General features: G+C 54.6%; 1 protein-coding gene across 1 annotated transcript in view; it reads left to right on the top strand.

Moving 5' to 3' along the window:
- Window positions 1-27,755, top strand: part of DCDC2C (doublecortin domain containing 2C) — a 79,312-nt gene that overhangs the window by 33,158 nt on the left and 18,399 nt on the right. The window contains exons 5-10 of the mRNA XM_047782829.1: window positions 5,304-5,441; window positions 8,058-8,100; window positions 17,067-17,133; window positions 18,733-18,833; window positions 22,449-22,550; window positions 27,439-27,507. Of these exons, the coding sequence (XP_047638785.1) occupies window positions 5,304-5,441; window positions 8,058-8,100; window positions 17,067-17,133; window positions 18,733-18,833; window positions 22,449-22,550; window positions 27,439-27,507 (520 nt within the window). The remainder of the gene's footprint in view (window positions 1-5,303; window positions 5,442-8,057; window positions 8,101-17,066; window positions 17,134-18,732; window positions 18,834-22,448; window positions 22,551-27,438; window positions 27,508-27,755) is intronic.

Here is a 27,755-nt window from a genome sequence, read left to right as displayed (position 1 = left end):
GCCGCTGGGTCCCGTGTACGTGGGCGGATGCTCGCAGTGGCGGTCACAGCGGCGGACTGGAGGTCGGGGGTGAGAGGCGGGGTGGCCACGGGGGACAAGATGCTGAGCAGATGGAAGGGGCTGGGCTGGAGGATGGGTGCTCACAGGCGGTCTCCTGTGGGTGGACGGGGGTGGGGGGTCAGCGTGCGGGGGGGACAGGAGGGTTGTCGCCGTGTTGGGGGCCCTGCCAGCCCAGACCCAGGACTGGCAGTGGGACCCGCTGCAGGACTGGGGTGTCCCAGGATCCTCGGCAGCCTGGGGCGGGGGATGGGCGGGGGAGGGACTGGTCCACTGCCGAGGTTGGGAGGGATGGTGGGGGGCTCTCTGGGTATGCAGGGGCGAAGCCGAAGTGGGTGGAGGGAGAGGTGGCTGTGCCAGTGAATCCAGGGATAGCCCGCTGGTCTTAGACCTCAGGCCGGGCGGTCAGAGGATGGAGGGGGCAGCGATGGGGGGTGGCAAGGCTGCGGGGCTGCAGCGGGAGAGCTGAGGGCCTGGTGGTGGGGACATGCTGGGCTGACGAGAAGGCCCAGAGTCTTGCCGGGGGAGTGGGCTGGGGACGCGGGAGACACAGAGTTCTTTCAGGCCAGGGAGTCAGGAGAGGCATACGACGCTGAAGGGTTACTAGAAGGGTTGTTTTTGCGGAAGTGATGAACCAGCTGGTGGGCTCTGGGCTGGAAGAACGCATTTATTTATTTATTTTTTTGGCACGCAGAAGCTCCCAGGCCAGGGATTGAACCTGTGCCCCAGCAGGGACCCAAGCCACAGCAGTGACAATTCCAAGTCCTTAACCACTAGGCCACAGGGGAACTCCCACTTTTATTCCTTTTTCACTTTTTTGGTGAACTGATTCTCTGAGGGGTAAATTAAAATATAGAAGATAGATTTACAGTCAAGTTGTGATATCAACACTGAAAACGGACGTGTTCCTGCTACGACGTAACTGTCAGGACGTTTACCGCAGTGGGATGGAGCTTGGCCTATCGCGGCTGGTGAGAAATGGTGAATCAAATGTTCCAGAAGGCAGCGGTTTATATAATTAGTACCAGAAATGCCCAAGTGACTCCAGAATGCAATGAGAAATATTAGTGTTTTGTCCTTAAAGAAATAGAGACGATTTGTGTGGAGCAGATAGACTTGGGCCTATTTTTTGGAAGAAGCCAGAAACAGCAGCGGAGTTAGTCACAAGCGTTGCATATAAGACTGTGAGTATCACGTAGCGGTGAGAGTTAAGAGAGACAGTCCTGGGAGAGGAGCAGAAAGCAAGGAAATAGGATATTTGGAGGGAAAACAAACATTAGATCAATACGCTTATTTCTTCTTTCCCCCGGGCTTAAATTAGTTCTCTATGGCTGAGTTTAGAAAAAGCGCAGAGCTTGGAAATAAAAGACATGCTTTGAAAGTGCAAATGATAAGCTTGAAAGAGGGATACAGTGTGCACATTATCGTTTTTTATTTTTTATTATTTTATTTTATTTTTTGCCTTTAAGGGCCGCACCTGCGGCAAATGGAGGATCCCAGGCCGGGTGGTTGAATTGGAGCTGCAGCCACTGGCCTACACCACAGCCACAGCCACGCGGGATCCGAGCTGTGTCTGCGACCTACACCACAGCTCATGCCTTAACCCCCTGAGTCAGGCCAGGGAACAAACCCGCATCCTCCTGGATCCTCGGTGGGTTCATTAACTGACGAGCCATGAAGGGAACTCCACATTCTAGTTTTTTAAATTCAAGGTACGTGTTACCTTTGAATGGAACCTACAGAGAATGTTCAGCACACGCTTGAAAAGTCACTTGCGTTTATCGGCGCTTCTCCCTCCTTAGATAATATTCACGTGGTTCGGCGGAGGTTTTTCTATTAGACCTTTGCCTTGTGTCGGATGGACACTTTGCCACATGCTCCGTGGTATTACAATTAGTTGGCTTAGTGGGTAGTTCTGAATTTTCTTTGCGGGGAAATCCTTAAGTAGGATCGCGTGTGGGTCTGTGTGACTGATTACGGCTAATCTCGGTGTTAGAAAGACATGCTTTTCGCAGATGTGGGTTGTGTGCCGATCACGTGCTAGGCTCCGGACTGAGCCCAGCCTGCTCCGCTCCCCCCTGAGGCCTGTGGCCCCCCGCAGAATTGAGAGTCATCCCAGTGGACCGTGACCTGCCTGGAGCCCCATCCAGGGCCGCGCTCAGGAGAGGGGTTCGCCGAGGCTGGGGGAGTGTGTAGAGGCGGGGGGGTGGGCTGGGTCTGGGAGGAGGTGCTGGCCCACCCCTAAAGGGGGCACCCCCAGATTTGTACGCCGGTGCCTCTCTGGTCTCCCCTGGTCCAGCCCTGGTGGGGAAACGCAGTTGTGGAAATGCCTGGACGTGAGGGTTGGCCAGATGCTGTCCAAGAAGGGAAGGTGTTGGCATGGGGAGGAAATTGAGCAAGAAGGAGGGCGAGCTGCCCAAGGGCTCGAAGCCCCGGGCTGCTTCCTTGCCACCTGCCGGAGGAGAGGGTGGGGAGCGTCCTGGGAGGTTGTGTCTGAGACTCCGAGATACAACTATTTCCAGTCTCAATTTTCATTGAATCCGAGTTTGTTGGGCACCTGCGTCAGACCTAAGGCTCTTCTGTCTGCTTCCTTAGCATCGGCGGGCTCTCCCAGCTGGAGGCCTCCCTTCTTTCTTTCCGGCTGTGGCGTTCATCTTCATTATTTCTGGGTCTGCATCTTCCTTTCCACGCCTTTTTAACTTACTTCGGGGATTCTTATTACCTGGAGGTTGGCACGTCTCTCTTTTTTTTTCCTTAGCTTTTCTTCTCTCTGTTCTGTTGTCTTTCTCTGGGGGAGTTCCTCTATTCCTTTTTTTTTTTTTTTGGTCTTTTCGGGGCCGCACCCGCGGCATATGAAGATTCCCAAGCTAGGAGTCAAATCGGAGCTGTAGCTCTTGGTCTACGCCACAGCCACAGCAACGCGGGATCTGAGCCTTGTCTGCGACCTACACCACAGCTCACAGCAACGCCGGATCCTTAACCCACTGAGCGAGGCCAGGGATCAAACCTGTGTCCTCAGGGATGCTGGTCGGATTTATTTCTGCTGCGCCACGGCGGGAACTCTGAGTGCCTCGGTTTTATCTTCCAAATAGTACTTTGTACCTTTTCTTTCCCCCGTTGCTTCTTTGATAACATTTTCCATCTTCACGTTAAGTTCCATGTTTCTGTCACACACTTGCGCGTCCAGTGGGATCCCGCCCCCCACCCCCTCCCCGACCCCCCTGCGCCTGGGCTCTGGGGGGGAGGCTGTCCTTAAGGCTGCAGCAGTCAGTCCCCCGCATCCCCCCCACCGCCTCCCCGGGCCCCTTACCGCCGCTGGGGGGCGTCTGTACTTGCACTTGTTCCTGGGGACACTGTGCCCGCTGTGAGCCCTGGGTGGGGTAGGGGACAGGTGCTGACTGTCCTGAGGTGACGGCGGGAGACGGGAATTCCGAGCCCTGTGTCCCGCTCCCTGAGACTCACCACGGCTGTCTGCGTCTCACGTTGTCCTGCTTGTCCTCAGGGCTGATCCAAGGCTGAGTCGCAGGAGCAGCACTTGTTAGAAATGGATGCTCTGGCCTCAGCGAGACTCCGGGTCAGGACCTCTGGGGCTGGGGCCCATCAGCCTGCGCCTGGGCGAGCCTCCCTGGTGGTCCCTGTGCTGAGGTGGGGGTGCTCCATGGAGGAAGGGGCGAGTCCTGTTCCGGGAGCCCTGCATCCTTCCCGCCCACCTGTTCCGGGATCGCATCCTTCCCGGCCACCCCCCTCCTGGGCTCCCTGCCGTCACCCACCCGCAGGCACCCACCCGCAATCCTCTGACTCCCCTTTACGTCCCCTCCCCCAGCCCACTGTTGCTAAATCGCAGCGCGTCCATGGGAGTCTGCACTTTACTCTAAATGGATGGTAACGCCACCTAGGATTCCAGGCTTTGGGATTCGGTGTTCAAGTTCTGGGTCTGTGTTTCATTTCATCTTTTGGTGACAGTCAACCCCACATTCTGGCTTCTTGCAAGAGGCCCTACTGCCGCCCGAAGAGCTTCATCCCAGCTTCACATGAGGAACTCCTACCCGCCCTGCAAACCCCACCGCACATTCTCCCAGCTTAGTGACCCCTACAATTATTGCCTGTGATCTTGCTTCTCTTAGGAGGCTGGCACTTGCCCTTCTCTGATCCTATTTGTCTTTATAGGTGTTCCCATACTTCTTGACTTGGGGCAAACACTGACTTTTCTTTTCCTTTTTTTCCTTTTCTCTTCCTTCCTTCCTTCCTTCCAGGGCTGAACTGATGGCACATGGAAGTTCCTGGGCCAGAGATTGAATCTGAGCTACAGCTGCGACCTATGCCACAGCTGCAGCAATGCTGGATCCTTTAACCTACTGTGCCAGGCCTGGGATTGAATCCATGCCTCTGAAGTGACCTGAACCACCGCAGTTGGGTTCTTAACCCACTGCACCACAGTGGGAACGCCAAGCTCTGACTTTCTTGTTTGTATTTTTTATCCAAGGCATTACCTACTTTGTGGTCTGTTGCATAACAGATACTCAACATTGATTGAATTGAATAGTTTCTTAAATAAATGAATTAGTGGGAGTTCCTGTCGTGGTGCAGCGGAAATGAATCCAACTAGTATCCACGAGGACGCAGGTTTGATGCCTGGCCTTGCTCAGTGGGTCAGCGATCTGGTGTTACCCGGAGCTGTGGTGAAGGTCGCAGAAGTGGCTGTGGCTGTGGCTGTGGTGTAGGCTGGCAGCTGTAGCTCTGATTCAGCCCCTAGCCTGGGCACCTCCATATGCCGAGGGTGCGGCCCTAAAAAGCAAAATAAAATACATAAATAAATTAGCGAATTAATACTCTACAAAGCAGAGTGCAGAATAAAATGTAGACAAATATTAGTCTTTTGGTGCTTATGAAAGGACATATTATTTGCTGATAAATGCCGGTTTGTTTTCCAAGTATTGTTACACGATACGAGCCAATTTGCATTAATTTTAGCTGTTATTCGTTCAAATTAATTGAACCCCAACCAACAGCTTCAAATGTTCTCCAGGGCCTCTGAGCACTTGTACAGAATTAAAAACGCACTTTAATTAAAAAGTCTAAACATGGAAAGCGAGCCCAATCGTGGCGGAGCGGCCCCGCAGGGCTCCCTCCGCCTGTGGGGTCACGTGCGCTCCTCGCGGGGGCGGGGTTCCCCCCCACCCCGCACCGGTCCCGCGGGCACACGGGCCCCGCCCTGACGGCTCTGCGTCTTCTTTCTTTCTTCGCAGGTTGTTCACGATGAACGGGCGTCTTCTGGAAGACTCCAAGGAGCTGCAAGACAACCATTTCTACGTGGCCGTGGGGCTGGAGACCTTCAAGCGCTGTCCTTACTGGAAGTCCCCGAGGGTGCCCAGCGCAGTGCGACAGTGAGTGTGCTTCTCCTTCCTTGCCTCCCTGCGCGGCGAACCGGCCTCCCCGCAAGTTACTTCTGTGCTGAAACGTCATCCTCTTGGTTTACGCGCGGTACAGTCTCGAATTTTCCAAGTTCTAGGCGCGGAGGAATCATTGCTGTCTGATAGAGTCACAAGGCTGTGAAATCGTAGGTGACCCCTGTCTTTCTCTGGGGTCCCTGGGGTCGGGAGGTCAGGGCCTGGGTATGCAGGGGGCGCTGGCCCCCGCCACGGTCGAGGCGGCCCCGCTCCATCCGGCAAGGTTCTGTTTTCTTAGAGGGGAAAATAGGGCGTGAGCCGGACGCTTCCCCGAGAGCTCGGCAGTGGTTTTCTGGTCACCCCTGGCCTGGCTGACGGCTCACCTCGTGTGTGCGTCTGTGCTCCCTGGGGACCGCTAGGAGGAGGATGGGGAGTGGGGACCCCGCTCCTGTCACGGGAGAGAATGAGACGTGCCCTCGGCCCGTGCTTGCATCTGGAATAGGGCCGGCAGCGCCTGCCCCCCCCCCCCCCCCCCCCCCCCCGCCGGGTTAAGGGGATGCTGTCTGTGGGCTCAGGCCTCAGGGTGCCCCCGGGCTCACGCTGCAGCAGAAGAGCCCAGCGTTTGAGCTCTGGCTTGTGTGCCGTTTCCTTGAGGTCCCGGCGAGGTGGTCTGGGCAGAATTCCCCTGAATTTCCGTGGGCCCCCCGCCTTGCTCCCCCGGTGGCATTTGTAGGTAAAGCCTCAGTGTTCCTGCCCCCCTCTCTGCAGGCCTGGAGGGTCCCAGTGCCTTCCCTGTCTCCTGTCGTGCTGGCCAGACGCAGAAAGCTCTCTGGGAGTCTGGGGCCCTGGGCCGCAGCCCCTGATGAGCCCCTGCGTGTCTGACACTGGGTGTCGGGGCTGGACCAGGCTCAGCTGACCTGCGGGCCTGAACGTCAGAGGTACGGACTGATCCAGCGTCTCAGTTCTGGTCCCGAGTGGAAGTGCCAGGTGTGTGCCTGGGGTATGGCAGGCGGTCCCCAGATGTGTTCTGGGGGAGACAGACCTCCAGCTGCAGGGGACTGGGCCTTCCCCGCTCCGGCACATGGGGCGTGCGCGCCTGTACACACGCGCCCAGGGCTTCCTCAGGAGACTGTCCACGTGGTTTTTAAGGCGGGCACCACGCGGCGCTCCTGACGTCCAGGTCTTGCTGAGACAGCAGCTTCCGTCCATGGGATTCGCATCCTTGGCTGCTTAGACCCCATGCGGTGTTCGAGGGCTCGTCAGGGAACCAGTCTCTCTGTCGTGCTTCTGGGCCAGGTTTTTATGGTCACTGTGTTGAGAACACGAGGTGTCCATTGTCCCCTTGCTGTGTGCGGGGCCGGCAGGTGGTCCCAGCCTTGCGGGTGGTGGCCTCCCCCCTCCCCCCTCAGGTCCCTGCTGCAGCTCCAGTGCCTGTGGGACACTTGAGATCCCACCGTGGGGACAGTGTCTGTGGTGGACCTCGCGTCTCTTTTGGCTGCAGTGTTCGGGTTTTACCTTAAGGCCTCCCCGCCCTGTTGATGCTGGTGACCCCCCAGCAGTGTGAGGCTCAGGCAGGCGGTTAGGTCGGGGTCCTGCCCGCGTGTCTGACGAGTATCGATATTTCCTGATTTTATCGGCTTCTTTCTTCATTGCTGGTGACCCTGACCGCAGGCTTTGGAGGTTGGTGCGCTGGTGGACTGAGCTGGATGGTTCTCTCTGCTCCACGTCTCCTGCGCCCCGCACAAGTCCCTTTGCCTTCCAGTGCGTTGTGTCTCCTGTCCGTGTCGAACCCTGACCTGAGTCTATTGGTTGTTTAAGCATCTTCCTCCTCCCAGAGAGGTTGGGCCTGGGGTAACAGGAGTCCGCAGAGTCGGTGAGAGGCTGAAGTCCAGGAAGCGGACCCTGGAGGTGCCCGTGTGCTGGGGACACGCCCGGTGGGACCTTTCCAGATGCGCACACAGAGTCAGCCCTGGAGAGGAGGTGTGAGAGGCAGCCTGGGTGTCCTCAGGGCTGTCAGGTGCCGAGGGAGTGGGGCAGGGAGCCAAGAGCTCTGCGGTGGGTCAGAAAGCGGGTGGACTGGGTGTGGGATGGGACTGTAGTTCTGCTGATGGGCTGGGGCGTTGGGGAAACGCACCTGCCTGGAGCCTGGGCTCCTTACAGCCCGAGGGGGGCAGCAGGGCTTGTTCTGCGTGTCACCGTGGGGCGGGCAAGTGCAGACACCACGTGATTGCAAACGTGATTCAGAAACTGTCAAGGACTAAAAAATGCTCAGGTTCCCCTCCACCCGCGCGGGATCATCTAAAAGCCTGAGGACAGAGGGTGCCTGTAACTGCATAGCCCTTGGGGCAGGACCGGCCCCCCCCCCCCCGCCCCGGGAGAAGCCATGGGGTTTGCAGAGACCGCCAGGAAGGAAAGTGGACGGATGTTCTTTGTCCCTTGTCCCCTGAGTCTGGGGGCTGCTGTCGATGTGACTTGTGTCCTCTGGGGGGGTGGGGTGGTCACCCCCTTCCTCGGGTCAGTGCCTCCCGAGGCCAAGGCAGCGTCTACATTTGTGTTCAGATGTCTTAGGCTGGGAAGTAAAGATTTCAAGCTGGACTATCTTTTGTTTTTCAGAAAGTACTCAGACATGGAGAAATATTCACGAAGAAAGAAAAAAGTGAGTAGTTTCTAAGGGCCGCTGGCCGCTGTGGTTGACTCTGGTGTCCTGGACACCAACAAAAAAAGGAGCAGGGAGCTCCCGTCGTGGTGCAGCGGAAACGAATCCGACTAGTATCCATGAGGATGCGGGTTCGATCCCTGGCCTCGCTCAGTGGGTTCAGGATCCGGCGTTGCGGTGAGCTGTGGTGTAGGTCGCAGATGTGGCTCGGATCCTGTGTGGCTGTGGCTGTGGTGTAGGCTGGCAGCTGTAGTTCCGATTCAGCCCCCAGCCTGGGAACTGCCATAGGCTGCATGTGCGGCCCCCAAAAGCAAAAAACAAAACAACCACAACAAAGAGGACGGAAGCAGGCCATCAGGCGCATCCTTGGAGCTCAGAGTCAGGGCCCAGGGGGCACAGTGCTTGCAGAGATAAAAGAGACAAGGTTTAGGGGAGGAAGGAGCAAAAGTGAACCACGCTCGGCCTGGGGGGAGCTGGGAGGAGATTTCAGGCCCATGTGCCAGCTGGAGGAAGGCACAGGAATGTGTGTGTGCACGCGTGTGCTCATTTACACACACAATTCGATATTGCAACACAAAGCTCCAGACGAGGGAGGCGGGTGGAAGCCGCATCTTGGCGGCTCAGACAGGCCCTTTCACCTGCGATGTGCACACACCCCAAACCAGCCTCGGAAATCGGGGCCTTAGTGGCTCAGAAGCGTGAATGTTTGCTCAACCAAGAGTCCAGCGCCGACTGTTTTCTCCCCAGTCCCGGCCTCCGGAGCCTGCTGGCCCCAGGCCTCTCTGGTGGATGCACTCATTCTTTTCCAGTATCTGCACCCTCCCCCTCCCCCCAGGCCCTGGGGTTGGCTTTTGTCCTGTTGCAGCTCAGATTTCGCATCTGCCCCTTTGTTACCTGCCTGCAAGGAGCTGTGGCTTCTTACCTCACTGGCCTTCGCCTGGCGGAGGCCCAGCCTTGGAGCCCAGCCCTCGGCTCAGTGTTCTGGGACGTGATAACCGCTGACCCACCCTCTTCACCTCGGATTCCTGGCCACAATCCTTGGCCCACCCGCCTGCGCCGAAAAAGCCTTCTTGCTAAAAACATGCTTTTCTGAATCGTTTTGCTCAATGGGGTTAGGGATTTTCAAACGGCTGTTGGTATGTGAGACTGGCCTAGTATCCCTCGGTCGCCAGTTGTCTGGCTTTCGGTGTCAGGTTTTCTCTGAATTGACTTCTTTGCTGTAGTCGCTTCTCAGGCCGAGTGGTCACCTTACTTGTTTCCAGTTTTCTCTAAGGGTTGCATTGACTGTGAGGTGTTCATTGAATGCACGAGCAGGCATCATCGAGACTCAAAAAGGACGGACGAGGAGTTCCTGTTGCGGTTCAGCAGGTTGAGAACTCGACTAGTGTCCATGAGGTTGCGGGTTCCATCCCTGGCCCCGCTCAGTGGGTTAAGGATCCGGCATTGCCATGAGCTGTGGTGTAGGTTGCAGACACAGCTCGGATCTGGTGTTGCTGTGGCTGTGGTGTAGGCCGGCTGATGCAGTTCTGATTTGACCCCTGGCCTGGGAACTTCCGTATGCTGTGGGTGCAGCCCTAAGAAGACAAAACCGAACAAAAATCAATTCTGGCAACACAGGGCTGCCTCTCAGTGGGGACATGGCCTTGTAGCACATGGGGGGCTGCCATGGACTTGGTCACTGTCACATTCTAAAGGTGTCGAGGTGTGCAGAGTAGCAGCTCTCTGTAAGACCGAGGGCTGAGTTTTCTTTTAAATCTGCAGGTGTTTTAAAAACACGCCCACAGTACAAGACTCTTCAGGAACAGATTACAGCCATGCGCAGAGCTTCTGACCCACAGACTGGCAGACTTGAAGGGGGCATCCATTGATTCATCCAGTGACCCAGGAAGCCTTTATGTGCTGAAAACAGAGATGAGCTGGGTGTGAGTTTGTGCCCATGGAGAAGGCAGACGTGCCAATGAGCAGGACGCAGGGACCTTCACAGTCCTCACCCGGGGGATGGAAGCCGTTCCTGGTTGGGCCCCACTGCGACGCCGTGCCGGATCCCACCAGCACCCCCCCACACATACACCTCACCTGCACACAATTCCGATAGGGCGGCAGGCCCTCTGCTAGTAAACCACCCAACTTCTGGACGCACCTGTGCCTCTCCATCGGCAGTGCCCGCAGTGGGGAAGGGGGGATGCAGGCGGCGGGCTGGACGGTGGGCAGGGACGGTCACAGGGGCGGGCAGGGCAAGTGAAACGCTTGCATTCCCAGGAATCCTGACCTCAGCAAAGGAGTGACTGCTCCCAGTCACTGCTAGTGATGGGCGAAATGTTCGGACCAAACAAGGAGCAAGAAGGGAGGAGAGAGGCTGGTGCTGAGGCAGCTGCAGTGCCCTGGGGTGGCAGGTGGGCAGCTTTTGGGTGGGAGCTGCTGGGTGGCCCCGGTCCTCTGATGGGCACTCCCCATCTTCGCGGCTCTGAAACAGGGGTGCACCTTATGCTGCCGGCGACTTGGCTGTCATGCTGCAGTTTGTTGTCATGGTGAACTTGGCCGCACCTGTTCACTTTCCTGTGTCTTTGGTTGAGGGGTGCGTGGCCGGGCCACGCACGGTGAGTTTAACTGCTGTGTCAGTGTCTTCAGAGTGATTTTGCTGGTGATTCAGAATGGAAATGAGAAGTTATTCTAGATGCGGAAAAGCAGAAAGACAGAACAGCGAGATGTGAATTTGTTGTCAGTGGGGCGTATTCCCCTTCCATTCCTTTCTGTTTGCAAAGCAACAGCCAATTCTTTGATGGACCCAGGAGAAGGAGTTGCCCACGCTCTCAGCTTCCATAACCTGGTACTGAATAAAGAGCCATCCCCGAACCTAGGGGCTGAAACAACGATTTCTTATTTCTGTAGGTTCTGTGGGCTGGCTGACTGGGTCTTGGGCCGGTTCCACTGCGTTACTCGCCAGGCTGCATTGAATGGGAGGGTGTGCTGGGCTGGGTCGTCCAAGCTGGCTGTGTGCCCGTGTCTGGAAGCTGGTGCTGGCTGTCATCCCGAGGGGGTTGTGTGGCCAGGGGGCAGCCCGCCTCCTGGTCCGCGTTTCCTCCCCGAGATTAGTGCAGGATTGCCTCCCGCGGTCCAGGCAGCAGAGCGCAGGTGCTGAGCACCGGAAGGGAATTCCAGGGCCAGTGTGGGCACCGTGAGCCCCAGGACATGCAAAAGCACAGATGCCATTTTTTTTCCTTCTTCTTTTTTTTTCAACTTAAGTTTCAGGTATACAGCAAAGTGAATCAGTCATACATACATATGATCCATTCTTTTTTTCCCCGTATAGGTTATTATAAACCCTCGAGTAGATTTTTGTGCTTTACAGTAGGTTCTCGACAATCGTCTGGTTTATACGGTCGTGTAGACGAGTTTTCCCACCGTCAGTCCCTCCCCGCCATCAGCATAGATGTTTTGACTCTGAGGCAAAAATAGTTCAAAAGAGCCACAGGCAGGAGGGAAAGTCTTGGAAAGACGCAAGTCGCTCATTTCTGTGATAAATATCTGCTGGTAAATGTCTGTCTGAACAGTTCCAGACAGCTTTTTCAGGAAGCAGAAAAAAGGAGGTTTAGGTTGTAAGGAAGCAGCGTGACGTGGCTCACGGGGCAGCTTGGTGTCTTTGTTAGCGACACAGGAAGTTCCCTTGTGTCCTAGGATTCTCGGATCTTCCCTTGGCTCTGCGGAGGCTTCTTGCCCTTATTGGAGGGCTGAGCCTCTCCACCGTCCAGAAGCTGCGCTGTGTAAATCGTCGCACACGTAGGTGGTATTTTGGGTGTCTTCGTGGGAGGAGGTGAGCGCCACATCCTGCTCCTCCGCCCCCTCGATCCCCGAGATCCTGGGATCTTGATTCAGTGAGACGGGAGGGAGAGCTCTGGGAGGGACAGAGGCAGGACCAGGCGGCTGTGGGATGTGAGGAGGTGGGAGAAGCCAGGGGTGCCTCCCAGTTTCTGGGGGGAACGCTGGCAGGTCAGGAGCCGAGGCCTGGGCCATGGGAAAGGATGAGAAGGGCTTGGCGTTGGTGTGTGTGTGGGAAGTTGCTTTGCTCTAGATCAGCACGCTCACCGGGGAGAGGGAAGGGAAGACGTGGGAGACGGTGTCCTGCGGAAAAGTTTGTCAGTGTCACACAGAACTCCGTATAATATGTGGCAGAGGACGGGTCTGCTGCCCCCTCGTCTGGATTCTTTCATGAGTAAGACGATGACTCTTCTTTGGATCAAATTGGATGTGTAGGAAGTGGGTGACATCTTTTCTATGTTTCAAGATAACAAACTTTTTTTAAACAAAATAAACCTATTCCTCCCACCCAGGGTAAGCCCGGGGCTTCAGGAGCAAGCATTCTTTTTTTAAACTTTTTGTTTGGAGTATAGTTGGTTCACAGTTTTTCGCCAGTTTCTGCTGTGAGCCAAGTGACCCAGTCGTACGTGTGTCCATTCATTTGCTCGTACTGTCTTCCGTCACCATCTCTCCAGGAGACTGGATAGAGTTCCCTGTGCCGTAGCAGGACGTCATTGCCCATCCATCCTCAATGCAAGAGTTGGCATCTACTAACCCCAAACTCCCCGTCCATCCCCGTCCCTCCCCCTGGCAACCACAGTCTATTCTCCGTGTCTGTGGGTTTGTTTCTGTTCTTTAGGTTCATTTGTGCCGTATTTTAGATCCCACATATAAGTCATGTCACACAGTGTTGTCTGTCTCTTTCTGACTTCACTTAGTGTGACAATCTCTAGTTGCATCCATGTTGCTGCAAAAGGCATTGTTTTGCTCTTTATCATGGCCAAGTAGTATTCCATTTTGTATATGTACCAAAATATCCATTCATCTGCTGATGGACATTGAGGTGAAGAACAAGCCTTCTGGACTCAGACGTGCTGGGTGGAACCCTGTGCTGAGCAGCCGTGTGACGCGATGCCACCGACCTCTCAGGGTCTCCATCAGTGAACGCTGGTCCGCTTTTACTTCCTGCTTTTCCTGTCATCACACTTCCTTCCAATGGCATGAATTTCTAATTCAGGCTAATAGAAATATCCTAACAGAGTATTTAAAAAAAATCGAAGAGCAAATCTGTTTGCTTCTTACATCTTGATTCACATTTAGAACGGAATGAAAGGTTTTGTCTTAACGTAGCAGAACTTCAAGCTGCACTGTTAAAAAGTCCCCATTACCAGGAAGATGGTAAAGAAACCACATCTGTGCATTTTCACAGATGTTTGACGCCCTTGAACTGTACTCGGGACACTGGCTGTCTTCTTGGATTGGCTCAGCTCACTTATGGCTGGATTCACACATTTGAACGCCGGAAAATACGTTGTTAGGAGCCTGCCAAGGCCTTAAGTGGTCCAGTTAACTCGGGCCATGACTCTTTGGGTCCAATGTAAGTGATTGAATGCAGCTACTCTTACTCTGTGACATCAAATTCAGCTTAATGGCAGCTGCATTGCCTGTGCTGTTACCTTCCAAAGGAGTGAGGCCAACTCAGTGAATACTTAACATTGCATTCATCTATTTAAATGAATATTTTAGGAGAAAGCCTCTGTAAAATATCAGTATATGTACTTCTGTCACATCTGCAATCAGAAGTTGCCATTCTATGCCTACTTTTCTCTCGGACATAAACGCAGATGTTGGTGGCAAAGAGCACTGAGCTGAGATTACGGCGCAGGCACACCAAGTACACCAGATGTGTGTGGGGGTCTGACACCTGTGCTGTGATGTCTGGGTCTAAACTGAGAAGTTCAGTGTGAGGTAAATGCTCGGAACTGACGTCTGCAGGCTGATGGCGTCAAGTTCACAAACGCACCGCATACTTCCAGCATCCTGGAGGTGCGTCAGCCCGGTTCGAATGTCAGCAGATCTTCTCCATTAGTGATGCTCAAAGCAGGAACTGGTTTGTTGCTGGAAGACCTTGGCCCACTTTGGAACCAGGACATTCACTCGGGGAGCCGGGGAAGTGCTGTCATTTTCTACCTGAGGATGAACTGACTCTGAGTTGGGTTGTTATGTTCTTCCATGAGCCGCTGTCACCCTGGGGGCTGCCCTTCCTGTGCCTGAGCAAGATAACCCATTAGGGCAGCATCGGAGCAGCTGGGTTGATGGACCTGGGCTCTGGAGGAAAACGATATTTCATAAAGTGCCAGAGTAATAAACCCGAAGTGCCTCAGGTATATGACCCGCAAATGTTTGAATAGAAAGAAAGATGAAGGAAGTTGAAACGAAGCACTGTGGCCTTTGTAAGTAGCGCTCACCTTGGCTCTGAGGGGCTGGAGACGGGGGGCAGGGAAGATGGTAGAAAGCAGTGGGTGGACTCTGGTTCTTGCTTCTCCACCGTTTTCTGGGAACTGCTGTCAATCCGTGTTGCCCTGACGATTACAAGACATCCAGTGTTCACGTGGGCCGAGCGCCAGGCGTGTGGAGATGCAGGCGGCCCCACCTCGGTCCTCAGGGAGCCTTCAGGCCAAGGGATAGCTGTGTAAGCAGGAACCTGCTGGCCTGTGGCCATGGAGTGGTGTGTAAAGTGGGGGGGTGGGGAGTGGGGCAGGGGTCTCTGTAGGAACGAGATGATGCTGGATTTGGGGTCTGAGGGTGAGTTTGCCAGCCCCCAGAGGAGAGGTTATTCAGGAGAAACCCAGGGATTTGGAGGTCCTGGCCTGTTGGGAACAGCAAGGCATGTGTTGAGGCTGCTGGTGGAAGGCTGGCTGGGCTGGCGGGTGGGGCTGGGCTGGGAGGTAGGAGCCTGTGCTTTCAGCTGCGCTCCTGGGGTTTGCACTTTGTCCTGGGGAAGCAGACCTGGGATGCTCACAGGACATGACAGGTAGTCCCCTCCAGGGTCTAGAGGAGCACCACCCAGTGCACCCTGCCTCCCTCCAGACCACCACCCTGTCCTCATGGCTCTCCAGAGCTCAGGATTCAAACCTGCTCACCCAAGGAGCACTTGTCTGCCCATCAGGCTTCTAAAATCCTTGCTGCATGAAGCTCCACACACCTCATGGTCACCCCAAGAAGGAATTCTTATCAAGTCCTGGGACAGCCCCAGAGGAGATGTGCCGTGAGCAGGGTTGCTGGGGTGGGGGGCGGTGGGGTGGCTCTCAGTCATTGAGCACCTGCTGTGTGCCAGGTGGGGGAGGCTGAGGGCCATCTAAGCAAGTCTGAGATGCAGTTGTTCTGTGCAAGTCAGTGCTTGATGAGGCCAAACCCACGGGGCTCTGGGTTCACTGGATTGCAGAGGAGGGAGGGGCGTTAGAAGCCTGCCACCCCTCTCTGTGCTTGTTGGGTATGGTGTGAGATTAAACAGTACAACTGGCACAGTAACGCGATGCCTGCCTCCCCCGCCGTCCCCCTGTCCTGGGAGTTCTTGTCTCTGCAGCCCCCATGGTGGTGGGAGCTGGTGGAACCGCAAAGGAAGTGGTTTGCTCTGTGCCCTCTGCTGGGCGGCCTTGCTGCTTCTGGGCCCTTATAACCCGGGGGGACTATTTCTTTTTGTCACTGTCCTTTGCTACTGCTTCAGGGATAATAAGGTAAACCTAGGATGTCTTGATCTCAGAGGCCAAAGGTATGGGAGATGCTTGTGATGAGGACGTAGGAGTGATGCTGAAAAGAATCAGTAGGTCCAGCCCCCAGGTGCTTCTGAGACACAAGCGCCATTTACCATTTTCTGTTTCTGAAACCCATTCTGCAAGGACCTTGTTTCCTGTACTGGTGAACACAATTTCAACTTGCAAGAAAGCCTCCTAAAATAGGTAGAAAGATCTTACTTGGCTCTGCTATATGGCTAAAGAACTATTTTCACACCTTCGCTGCCACCAGGGAAAAAACCCTGGTGGTTTGTATAATGCACGTATGATGCCCTATATAAACGGTACGAGGTAGGTGGTTTTGGTTTGACATTTTCTTCATGAGATCACGACAAACAGCTCTTTATATAGTTTTGCCTGAATTTGCTTCCAGATACTTCAGTAAAGATAGAAAGAAAGGAGATCTAAAAAAGATGGCTTGTGTGTAAAGAGGGGATGGAATTGGACTAGAATTCTTTTTTATTATTTTTTTATTTTTATTTTTTGCCTTTTTGCCTTTTCTAGGGCCACTCCCGCGGCATATGGAGGTTCTCAGGCTAGGGGTCAAATCAGAGCTGTAGCCGCCTGCCTACACCACAGCCACAGCAACGCCAGATCTGAGCTGCATCTGTGACCTACACCACAGCTCACGGCAACGTCGGATCCTTCACCCGCTGAGCAAGGCCAGGGATCAAACCTGCAACCTCATGGTTCCTAGTCGGATTCGTTAACCACTGCGCTGCGACGGGAACTCAGAATTGGACCAGAATTCTGTCCTGTGGCGGAGACTCGGGGTGGTGCTACGAGTCAGTTCATCTGCCCTGTGATCCAGTTATGCTTTATTATTACCGTTTATAGACTTTTTAAAAATCCCAGTTCCCCTCCATCGTAACCCAACACACGTCTGCCATGTGTCTCATTTTTACCAGAGATGCTCCGTCCTGTGCAGAGGTTCCGGCAGGGATGGCGCGGTCGTCCTTGTCGAAACGGTTTTTATTAGGTGGTAGGGGTGTGTCTAACACCCCAGGGACCTCTGAGGGCCGGCCTGTCCCCCTGCCAAGGCAGCCCTTCATCCTCCAGGCGGCACGTGGCCACCTTCCTGCAGGACGAGAATGGGCCTCTCTTCTCTAGGAGAGGGGGGAGCGTTGCTGCCACTTTAGGGAGAGGAATGCAGGCAGCCCCACGGTCCAGATGGTGCGAGAAGCGGGGCTTCCAGCCTCCTTGCCCCCCCCCACCCCACCCGATGGGCCTGTGCCTTTCCTGGCTGCCCTCCACATGGCTCCTAAGACTCACTGTTCGCCTCTGTGCTGACCTGCTTTTTATTCTTAATTTGTACGGTAGGAGGAGCCCAAGGAGAAAGAAACGCAAACCCCTGACAGCTTTCCACCCCAAACCCAGGATTCTGTTTTTTATGCCAAAGAGGGAGAGAAGCCAAACGGAGAACCTTTCACGCCGAGCAGGGCAGGTACGTGAACTCGACGTCACGGCCCCAGTGCCCCCGCTGCCGGGTCCAGGGTGTGCTTTTCAGGCCAGTTTTGTTCTGCGAAGAGGTGGTTATAACTATCTGGTGAAACAACCTGACTCATAACTCTGATTTTACTCAGGCTACGGCAAGGAGAACAGAGACACAGAGTCCCAGGGCGGCAGGCCGTGGGATTCACCTGCCGAAGCCTCCGCGATTCAGGTGGACTGTAGCAGGCATCCTGTGGGCCCTGCGGACCCCAGGGCGGGCATTCCTCCCCTAAGGACCAGTGACACAGAAAACGACCAACCCACACAGCAACCAAACATGGACACAAGAGCCACCCGATTTGTTTGGGTCCACTCTTTGAGTGTGAGAGACTCTCTCTCTCTCTCTCTTTTTTTTTTTGGCCAAGCCCATGGCATGTGGAAGTTCCTGGGCCAGGGATCGAACCTGCACCACAGCAGTGACAATGCCAGATCCTTAACCCACTGAACCACAAGGGAACCCAGTCTGAGAGGCATTGAAAAGGTTAAACTTCATGGAGTTCCCACTGGGATGCCATGGGTTAAAGAGCTAGCATTCTCTCTACACAGTGTGGGTTTGATGCCCAGAGCAGGGGTTAAGGATCTGGTGTTGCTGCAGCTGTGGTGTGGGTTGCAGCTGTGGCTCAGATTTGATCCCTGGCCCAGAAACTTCCATCTGCCAGGGATGTGGCCAAAAAAAGGAAAGAAAAAAAGATTAAACTTCAGAAGTGATTTTTATTATTTAAATTTTTTTTTTGTCTTTTTAGGGCCATACCTGCGGCATATGGACGTTCCCAGGCTAGGGTCAAATCGGAGCTGTAGCCACTGGCCTACACCGCAGCCACAGCAACGTGGGATCCGAGCCGAGTCTGCCACCCATACCACAGCTCACGGCAATGCTGGATCCTTAACCCACTGAGCAAGGCCAGGGATCGAATCCTCATCTTCATGGATAGTAGTTGAGTTCATTTTTGCTGAGCCACACCGGGAACTCCCGCCTCTTGCTTCTGATTGGGGGAGGACAACCTTTTCGAGGACAACCTTTTCAAGGACCTCGGAGGTTTATAAGCATTTAATAGTCCAGTCATGGAATTAGAGGATTTTATCTGTCAATCCAGTTGAGAGCCTTGCAGTGTCCAGCGCCTGCTCTCCTTTGTCCAAGCCCAGTGCTGAATGTTTTTGTCGCGGGTGCATCTCTGTGTCCTTAAGCTCCGACGTCGGTGGCTGGTGGGCTGCTCTGCGTGTATTTCTCACTGAAAGAGCCGGACACACAGACATCAGACATTCACTGTGTTTCATTGTGGCCCGAGTCCCAGGGCGGCCGGGATGCAGGAATGACCGTGACCCCAGGGGGAGGGCTCCCGCAGACCCGGACGGAGGCAGGCAGTGCGGAGGTCGAGGGCCTCCCAGCCCAGCACCTCGACTGAAGCAAAATCAGGAGCGATGGAGAAACAGAGGGGTCCCCGGGCCAGGCCATCTGACGATGACACAGGAAGCTCTGCGATGGCGACCTATAACTTTGGGTCAGAAAAGGGAAAATGGACATTGGTTTGAAAGCCTTGTCGATGTCCCGCAGATGGCGGCGTGTACAAAGCCCAGACTCTTGACGAGGACACCTCAGGTGCGCTGGAAATCAAGGAGGCCCCGGACGTGCCCGTGGACGTACCTGTGGACCAGGTGGGTGGCGGGCGTTGTGTGTGACAGTGCCCAGCGCCTTCTTGCTCCTGCTCTGTGGCCCTGCCTGCATCTCGTCCCCAGCCCCACCCCCCAGCCTTCCCTGGTTTCTAGAATGCTCCTTATCCCTCCAGGGAGCTGCTGCTCATCCTTTTCTCCTGGCGGCCCATCTTCCCCCGCAAGGCTCCTCTGCTGCCAGGACCCTTCCTAACGCTTGTCGAAGTTTGTGCATGTCTGGCCTTGTCATTAGTTGAAGACCCTCCCCTCCCCCACTAAGCTGTAAGCCCCGTGAGAACAGGGTTCTGCTCTGCTCACGTCGGCAGCCCTTGTTCCTGGCAGAGTTCCTGGCAGTTGGGAGGCCCTGAGCCGTCTCTGTGGAGCGATGGACGATGGATCGGATGGTGTAGTCAGACATGTGCTCAGGAGTGGTGGGTCTGCCTCCTCCTCCCGGCTTTCTCACCCCAGGCCTCAGCCTCCCTAGCCCTGCGACGGGTGATGCCACCGAGCAGGTCTGCATGGGGACTGAGGGGCGCCATGCACATGGAAGTGCCTGGTCCAGGGTCTGGTGCACCGGGGACCCTCACTCACCGTCCCCCTCCTCCTGGCCTCACGCAGGAGTGGGTGGGGTCCTGCGAGACAGGAAGGGGCTGACAGCGAGGCCTGGGGCCGGGCAGGAGCAGACAGAGGCCCTGGCCAGTCGGAGGCCTGGTTCCAGCCCAGCTCTGCCCCCACCTGGTGCAGGCAGGACTCACAGCCCCCGGGGCCCATCCCAGCACCTCACGGGAGCCTGGGCGGGGTAATCGCTAGATGCTGACGTTGCCTCCTGTCTGCCTGCAGGTGCATTTCCAATCGTTGGTTTTTGAGAAAAGAATTTACATTCTGGAAAAGGCCAACATTAGCATCTGAATCTCGTTTTTATCCCCATTAAATAGAGTAGGTCCTGGCCCTGCACGCGCCCCCAGCCCAGTGACCCGCGAGCTTTTCTGCTCCCCTTTCAAGAACTGTTCATTCTTCACCTGTCATTTATTCTTAACTTGTGCTGGTTTTTTTCCAGGATATGCTTAAAAAGTGTTCGACCCCCCCTTAATGTACTAACCTCCCACTTCTCTTCAGCATTTTGAGACAGTTCTCGTGTGTCCGGTTGTATTTTCTGTCATTCATGACGTTATTTCTCCTCTTCTTCCGCGAGACCAAAAAATGACCAAAGAGTTTGGTCTTATCTTAAAACCTAAACTGTTTAAATATATATATATGTTTTTTATTGTTGTCTTTTTGCCATATGCTCCCACGGCATATGGAGGTTCCCAGGCTAGGGGTCGAATCGGAGCTCTAGCTGCCCGCCTACACCCCAGCCACAGCAACGCGGGATCCGAGCCGCGTCTGCCACCTACACCACAGCTCACGGCAGCGCCGGATCCTTCACCCACTGAGCAAGGGCAGGGATTGAACTCGCAACCTCGTGGTTCCTAGTCGGCTTCGTTAACCACTGCGCCACGACGGGAACTCCCAATATTTTTATTGCACATTTAAGACGTTTATAGGGCCAATATTAAGACACTTGAGGCAGCTGCTTTTTAAAGATTTTTATGTCGTGTTGAAGTCGAGTTGGTTTACAAGGTTTGATCTTTTCTGCCGCACAACAAAGGGAGTCAGTTAAACACACACCCATCCGTTCTCCTTCAGACTGTTTCCCACACAGGCGGTCACGGAACATTAGGGAGAGTTCTCTGTGCCGCCCGGCAGGTCCCTGCTGGCCAGTCATTCCAGAGACCTCAGTGCACGTGTGCCAGTCCCCCACCCCCAGCCCGTCCCTCCCACCCTGCAACCTGTCCCCTTCGGTGACCATACATTTTTCAAAGCCTGTGAATCTGTTTCTGTCCTGCAAATAAGTTCATTCGTATCCTTTTTTTTTTTAAGATTCCACATATGAGTGGTATCACATGGCGTTTGTCTGTCACTGTCTAACTTGACGTGAACGTTTCTAGGTCTACCCGTGTTGTTGCAAAGGCATTATTTCATTCTTTTTGATGGCTGAGTCGTATTCCATTGTATATACACACCACATCTTCTTTATCCACTCCTCTGTTGATGGACATTTAGGTTGGTTCCATGTCTTGGCTATTGTATGTAGTGCTGCAGTGAATATTGGGATACAGGTATCTTTTCAAATTATGGTTTTCTTGGGAGTTCCTGTTGTGGCTCAGTGATAATGAACCAGTATCCCTGAGGATGTGGGTTCAATCCCTGGCCTCGCTCAGTGGGTTAAGGATCCTTCATTGCTGTGGCTGTGGTGTAGGCTGGCAGCTGTATCTCTGATCGACCCCTGCCCTGGGAACGTTCCTGTGCCACAGGTGCGGCCCCAAAAAAGACAAAAAAAAATTGTGATTTCTCTGGCTAGATGCCCAGGAGTGGGATTGCTGGATCATATGGTAACTCTATTTTTAGCTTTTTGAGGACCCTCCGTACGGTTCCCCATAGCGGTTGTACCAGCGTACATTCCCACCCCAGCGTGGCAGGGCTCCCTTTTCCCCACACTCCAGCATTTTTTGTTTGTAGACTTTTTGATGGTGGCTGTTCTGACTGGTGTAAGGTGGTACCTCATGGTAGTTTTGGTTCGCATTCCTCTAATAATGAGCGATGCTGAGCAGCTTTTCCTGTGGTTTTGGCCATCCCCGTATGTCTTCTTCGGAGAAATGTCCATTTAGATCTTCTGAGGCAGTTACTTTTGTACCAAATTTATCATCCATCCTCCCACCTCCAACATTCAATATTATTATTCGTCTATTATTATGTGTTTCCTGGGTAGCGACTGAGCGTGTCTGACGCCGTTTTAAGCAGAACTAAAATCCCACCGTGACGAGTACCATTTCGGCAGCTGTTTGGGCACCGTAAATACCAGTCCCCAGTGAGTGTACCTGGTCTCCGCTGTGCCCACGGCCGTGGAGGGACACGGGCCGCTGGTGAGAAGAAAGAGGGGCGTGGATGACAGACCTGGGTGATGCCCCACGAGGGGCAGTTTGGGCCCGGTGGGGGGGGCAGTGAAGTGAGGGGGGGTCAGGGAGACGGGGAGGCCTGAGCCAGGATGCTCCTGGCCACTGGGGGAGGGGAGCTAAGAGAGAGAGGCTGGTGAGCTGCTTTCTGTCTATCGGTTTCTCCAGGCCTGGGGGGTGGAGACTTTCTAGTTCGGGAGAGAGTCCTAAAGCAGGTTCCGTGACTTTGAAGGAGATAAGAAGCTCCTTTAATGGGGCAGCAGCTGGGAAGCACCTGGAGGAGCATCTGGGGAGCATCTGGGGAGCAGCTGGGGGAGCAGCTTCAGGCTGCTGTGACATTGGATGGTCTGGACGGGCCCAGGTTGGCAAGTTGAGATCTGCGTCTTGGGGAACCTGCTGCTCGCAGTCAGTGTTTCCGGGGCGTCCTCGCGTTTAAAGGCGATGTTAGAGCTTTCGGTTAACTTTATTTCTCCCGAGTGATTTTCCTCCCTGGGCCCCACGGGTCCAGGGTCGGCCCTGCCTTCTGCCGCATCCAGGAGCTTTCTCCTGCAGGGCGAGGGAGGGAGGTGGTCCTGGGGTGGGAAGCACGTGTGGCCTGCAGGGGCCCAGAGGACCTCTCTCATTGCAGGGGGTGGGCGCCCTCGTCCTGGGCAGCCCTGGCCTGGGGGCGGTGGCGGCCACACCAGGGTGGCCCCACGCCTGGAGGCCTGAGTTCGCTGTTTGCGGCTGGGTGAGCTCCGTGCCACCGGTTTCCCTGTGGAAGGAGAGGGAGGTACTCATTTTCAGCCCTTAGAATTTCCTTGATCATCAACAAGGCACGGCTTGGCCTTTGCCTTAGACTGTTGGGTTAGAGAGCTGACTTTCATCCTAATCTGGGCTTCGTTCCTCCGGTTCTGGAGAGACGGGCTTCGTGCTGGCAGGAGAGCCTGATTCTTTCCCACCCTGCCCGTGCCCGCCCCCGACACGCTCTCCAGTTCCATGTGGCTGGAGATGTAACACGTTACAAACCATGACATCCCAACTAGCGGTGTGTGTATTTGGAGCGAGCTGAGGTTGAACCTCCAGGATGAGGAGCCCTCCAGGCCGGAGGGCGTGGCTGCGGTTTGGGGCTGACGGTGTCTGTTAATAACGGAGGGTGGGCGGGTCGGTCCCAGCGTCCCCCAGGCAGCATCACCGTGTGCCCTGCACGCCCGGTGCCGAGTGGAGGTCGAAGCTGAGGTTTCGGTGTGTGAGGAAGGTGGGCTGTCCATGGCTTCTGACGTCGTGTAACGTCTTTTTTTTTTTGTGAGGACGAGCAAGGCTGACGCTGTGTCCTCCTTAATCTTCCCTCATTCTAGGGCCTAGAAGCTTCCCCCAGGACTTCTGAGTTGGTTCACGAACCCCTTGGAGCTGGGCGGAGGTGGGGCAGGGATACGGGGCAAAGATGTCAGACACTTAGCGGCGAAGGGATGTGATCGGCTGCTCTGAGCCTTGGTTTTTCTGATGGCCCGAGACGGCTGTTACTGTGCATTTTGACCTGTGCTCTGATTCCTACGGCGATCCCATTTTTTTTCTATATGGCCACACCTGTAGCATTTGGAAGTTCCCAGGCTAGGGCTCAAAAGAGCTGCAGCTGCCGGCCTGCACCACAGCCACAGCAACGCCAGATCCAACCGCATCTGCCACCTACGCTGCAGCTCAGGGTAACACTGGATCCTTCACCCCCTGAGCAAGGTCAGGGATTGAACCCGCATCCTCACGGACGCTACGTAGGGTTCTTAACCTGCTGAGCCACAGCAGGAACTCCAGATGCTCCCAGTTTAATGGCTCTGCCTCCCGATGGTTTTCTTTTTAACTTGGCCACAGCGCGATATAAACTTCCGATCCTACACCTCCCTTTTCTGTCCTCCTGCGTCAGCCACCGGATTTTCTACCTCCTGAGACCTTTGCAGGTGATTTTAAAGAGCTGCTCATTTTCCTGCATCTGTTGGAAGGTGTGGCTTTACATCCAGGGCCCTGGTCCTAAAAGCTTATCCTTGAGAAGAAGCTTTGCCATCGAGATCCTTGTAGAATTCTGTTGACACTCACCTTTGGCTTGCGAGAGACTCGAGCCTGAGGTCCGTTTCCGTCAACCAAGTGGTTTTGGTGCCTGTGTCATGAGGGATGAAGCTGTAGTCTCTGAACCCGGCCTGTCCTGAACCAAGTGATTCCCGAAGAGGACTCAGAGCTGAGTTGCGGGAAGTGTGATGACAGCGAGAGGGCGAGAGTACCAGGGGCTGAGAGTCTGGGCGTTAGAAAGTGACCACGTTACTGATGGGGTCAAGCACGGTGACGGGGTCAAGCACGGTGACGGGGGTCAAGCACGGTGACGGGGGTAGGGTCATAGTCTTTAGTCCCTCTTTCCCTCTTCCTATGCATCTGTCTCCATTTAAGAAATTGTGATTTATTTTTGGAGTTCCCTTGCGGTGCAGCAGGTTAAGGGCCGGGTGTTGTCACGGCAGCGACTTGGGTCACTGCTGTGCATGGGTTCCATTCCTGGCCCGGGAACTTCCATATGATGCAGGCCTGCCAAAAAAAAAAAAAAAAAAAAGAAAAGAAAAGAAAAGAAAAAGGAGTTCCCGTCGTGGCTCATCGGTTAATGAGCCTGACTCGGAACCATGAGGTTTCGGGTTTGATCTCTGGCCTTGCTCAGTGGGTTAAGGATCCGGCGCTGCTGTGAGCTGTGGTGTAGGTCGCAGACGCATCTCGGGTCCCGAGTTGCTGTGGCTGTGGGGCAGGCCGGCAGCTACAGCTTGGATTGGACCCCTTGCCTTGGAACCTCCATATGCCGCGGGTGTGGCCCTAAAAAGCAAAAAAAAAAAAAAAAAGTTGTCATTTGTTTTCAGTGTTTTTGTTTCTCTTCGGTTTTAGTGGCAGTTGCCATGTCTCCTCCAATTTTTTTTTTTTTTTGTCTTTTTGCCATTTCTTGGGCCGCTCCCGCGGCATATGGAGGTTCCCAGGCTAGGGGTCCAATCGGAGCTGTAGCCACCGGCCTACGCCAGAGCCACAGCAACGAGGGATCCGAGCCGCGTCTGCAACCTACACCACAGGTCACGGCAACGCCGGATCGTTAACCCACTGAGCAGGGGCAGGGACCGAACCCGCAACCTCATGGTTCCTCGTCGGATTCGTTAACCACTGCGCCACGCCGGGAACTCCCCTCCAATGTTTTTATCCCCTGAGCTTGAGTGGGGGCCTCGAAGGTGATACACACACTCTCTGCCTCGTGACCTTTGCTCTCGGAGAGCAGTGGTCTTTGACGCTAGCTTCTATTTTAAAGTCCTGAGTTCTTTTATTTTAACTTTTAAAAAAATTTATTTTTTCAGAGATTTTTATTTTTTCCATTACAGTTGGTTTGGAGCTTCTGTCAATTTTCTATGAAGAGCAGGTTGTGTAAACGCAGGGCCCCAGGTGCAGCAAAGCGACCCAGTCACACACACATACGCATTCTTTTTCTCACATTCTCCTCCATCATGTTCCATCACGAGTGACTGGATACAGTTCCATGTGCTACACAGCGGGAGCTCATTGCTTATCCACTCCAAAGGCAATCATTTGCATCTGTGAACCCCAGACCCCCCAGTCCCTCCCACTCCCTCCCCTCCCCCTTGGCAACCACAAAGCTATTCTCCAGGTCCATGCGTTTGTTCCTTTTCTGTAGACAGGTTCATTTGTGCCGTATGTTAGATTCCAGATATAAGTGATATCATATAGTATTTGTCCTTCTTTTTCTGTAAAGTCCTGAGTTATTATATCCCAATGCTAAGGGAACAATTTTTAGCATTTGTAATCTGCGAAAAAATGACATCCAGATATTAAGACATTGGTGTTCAAGTTGGGTCTGATTTAAGGAACACATTTGTCGCCAAAGTAGTGGCCTCTGCTAGATTTCAGATTATGTTTATTTTTATAAATACTCTGAAAAGAGTGGAGGTCACTTGGTGGCTCAGTGGAAACGAATCTGACTAGTATCCACGAGAATGCAGTTTTACCACACCTGCCAGGATTCACGCCACTCAGAGATGAGCTCGGAATAAGACATAAAACAAAATCAAAAGACATGAATTAGGAGGTCAGCCGAAGTCCATGTCATCTCTGGACTGTCTAATTGGACAAAACACGGCAGGGCTTTGAAGCTTTGCTGCTTCCAGGCGCAGAGTCACCCAGGCTAAGCGCACGTTGGTTAATAGCGGGGTTCTGATCCTAGTGCGTAAATTACAAAGCGTAACAGCGCTGTTAGCCTGCCTTCAGTGGCGAAGAGCAGAAAACCTAAGCAGAGTGGCTTGAACCGGGGGGAACACTTCCCCCGCCTGTCTCAGGTCTAGAGGCTTCCGGGAGTAGACGCTCCAGGGCTGGTCAGCGCAGGGGACGGGGGACCCGAGGGCGTCTTCCTCGGGCTCCACCTGCCTTTGACCTTTGGCCCTGGGCTTGTTTCCCCAGGACGGTTGCCTGGCTCTGGGTGGCACCTTGAGCCACGTGAACGTGGACAGGAGGTGCTTCCTCCCTGCGGCCTTTTCAGGGGAGAGGCAGGGAGGCTCTGATCCACGAATCAAGGAATGAGCCAGAGGCCAGCATCACAGCAGTTCTGTAGTGAAAGTGTGCCTTGAACTTGTCTTTAGTGTGATATGAGCCCCGCCCAGAGTTTTCCTCCTTGCTGTCTCTGCTCCCTGTAAACCGCAGGGAGAAAATGCTTGGAAGGTCAGGGTCTCACTTCCCGGAAGGTCTGGGCTAATGGGATCGACCGTATTGAACCCACTTGTCTACACAGCGGCAGAGCTCAGGTGCGCGCACCAGCTGGCAGGAGTTGTCGGGTCCTTGGGGCTCGTCACTAACACCCATTCTGGTGGCTCAGTAAGAGCCAGCTTCTCCACCCACTTTAATTCAGGTGTGGCATCAGGACTTGCCGTCACCGATGACAGGTGGCACCTCCAGGCAGGGGCCTTAAGAGGCAACGGGGACTTGGCCCCAAGCTCCCCCTGCCCCCGAGGTCACGTGAACCCGGGGCCTGGAGTCTCCTGGGTGTACAAGAGCTGTGCGGGGAGGAGGGCTGGCCGGTCCACCTGTTCCCATAGGAGCCTTTATTTTGGGCTGAGAACCACAGGATTGTCCCCGGGGTTGGAGGGAGGTTCCAGGGCATCAACCACGACAGCCTGTTGCCTTTTGCAGCCAGTCATGACACGTGGGACATAACCCACGAGGAGAGGAGCTCCCCTGCCACGTGGGGAGCAGGTCAGCTGGGCCCTGGCTCTTGCACCCGGAGCAGAAGGGTGCTGGCTGGGGTCCTCAGGCGCTGAGGATGGCACAGGCGTCTGACGGGACCAGTGTCCCCTTTCTACCCAAGAGGGGTTTATGTGGCCTCTGAAAGGTGTCTCCCACGGTTTGATTACATGGACTGGCACTTAGAGGAGCCAGAGGTCAAAGTGCAGAGCAGACGCAGTCCCGGGCCTGAGCACCCACCGTGGACGAGCTGCGGCCCCTCCTCGGCTCTGCCCGTAGAAGTGGTTAGAGAGTCACACGGCATCACCCGCTCTTTGCGTCTGTACAAGAGCGGGACCTGGGTTGACGACAACGAACTCTAAGATGTGCCCTTTTCTCCCTAGAAACCGGCGGAGATGGTGAAAGAAGCTGAAGAGACACACAGGAACAGCCCTGATTTTGAAAGCAATAAGGTGAGTTGTTTCTCCTTTTATCTTGTAGTCAGCAGCTCGGCTCGAAGGCACCTTTTAATCTCTTTGTTCTTTTAATTCGTTGGGTGGAGCGGGCATGTGATGAGAAAGGGTCCGAGAGCCCAGTCCTTCCGACAGAATCGGACCAGCGCGTGTGTCTTCAGGGGCTGCGCCTTCCATGGTCTTCTGTGTGCCAGCAGTCGCAGGGTCCTTCGCCTGGCGCCTGCTCCGATCCCGATCAGCTGTACTCT

The sequence above is a fragment of the Phacochoerus africanus genome, chromosome 5, assembly GCF_016906955.1.
Source record: "Phacochoerus africanus isolate WHEZ1 chromosome 5, ROS_Pafr_v1, whole genome shotgun sequence".
In the NCBI taxonomy this organism is placed as follows: Eukaryota; Metazoa; Chordata; class Mammalia; order Artiodactyla; family Suidae; genus Phacochoerus; species Phacochoerus africanus.
The sequence above is the reverse complement of the archived record's forward strand: the minus strand, read 5'-3'. Positions and strand labels throughout refer to the sequence as shown.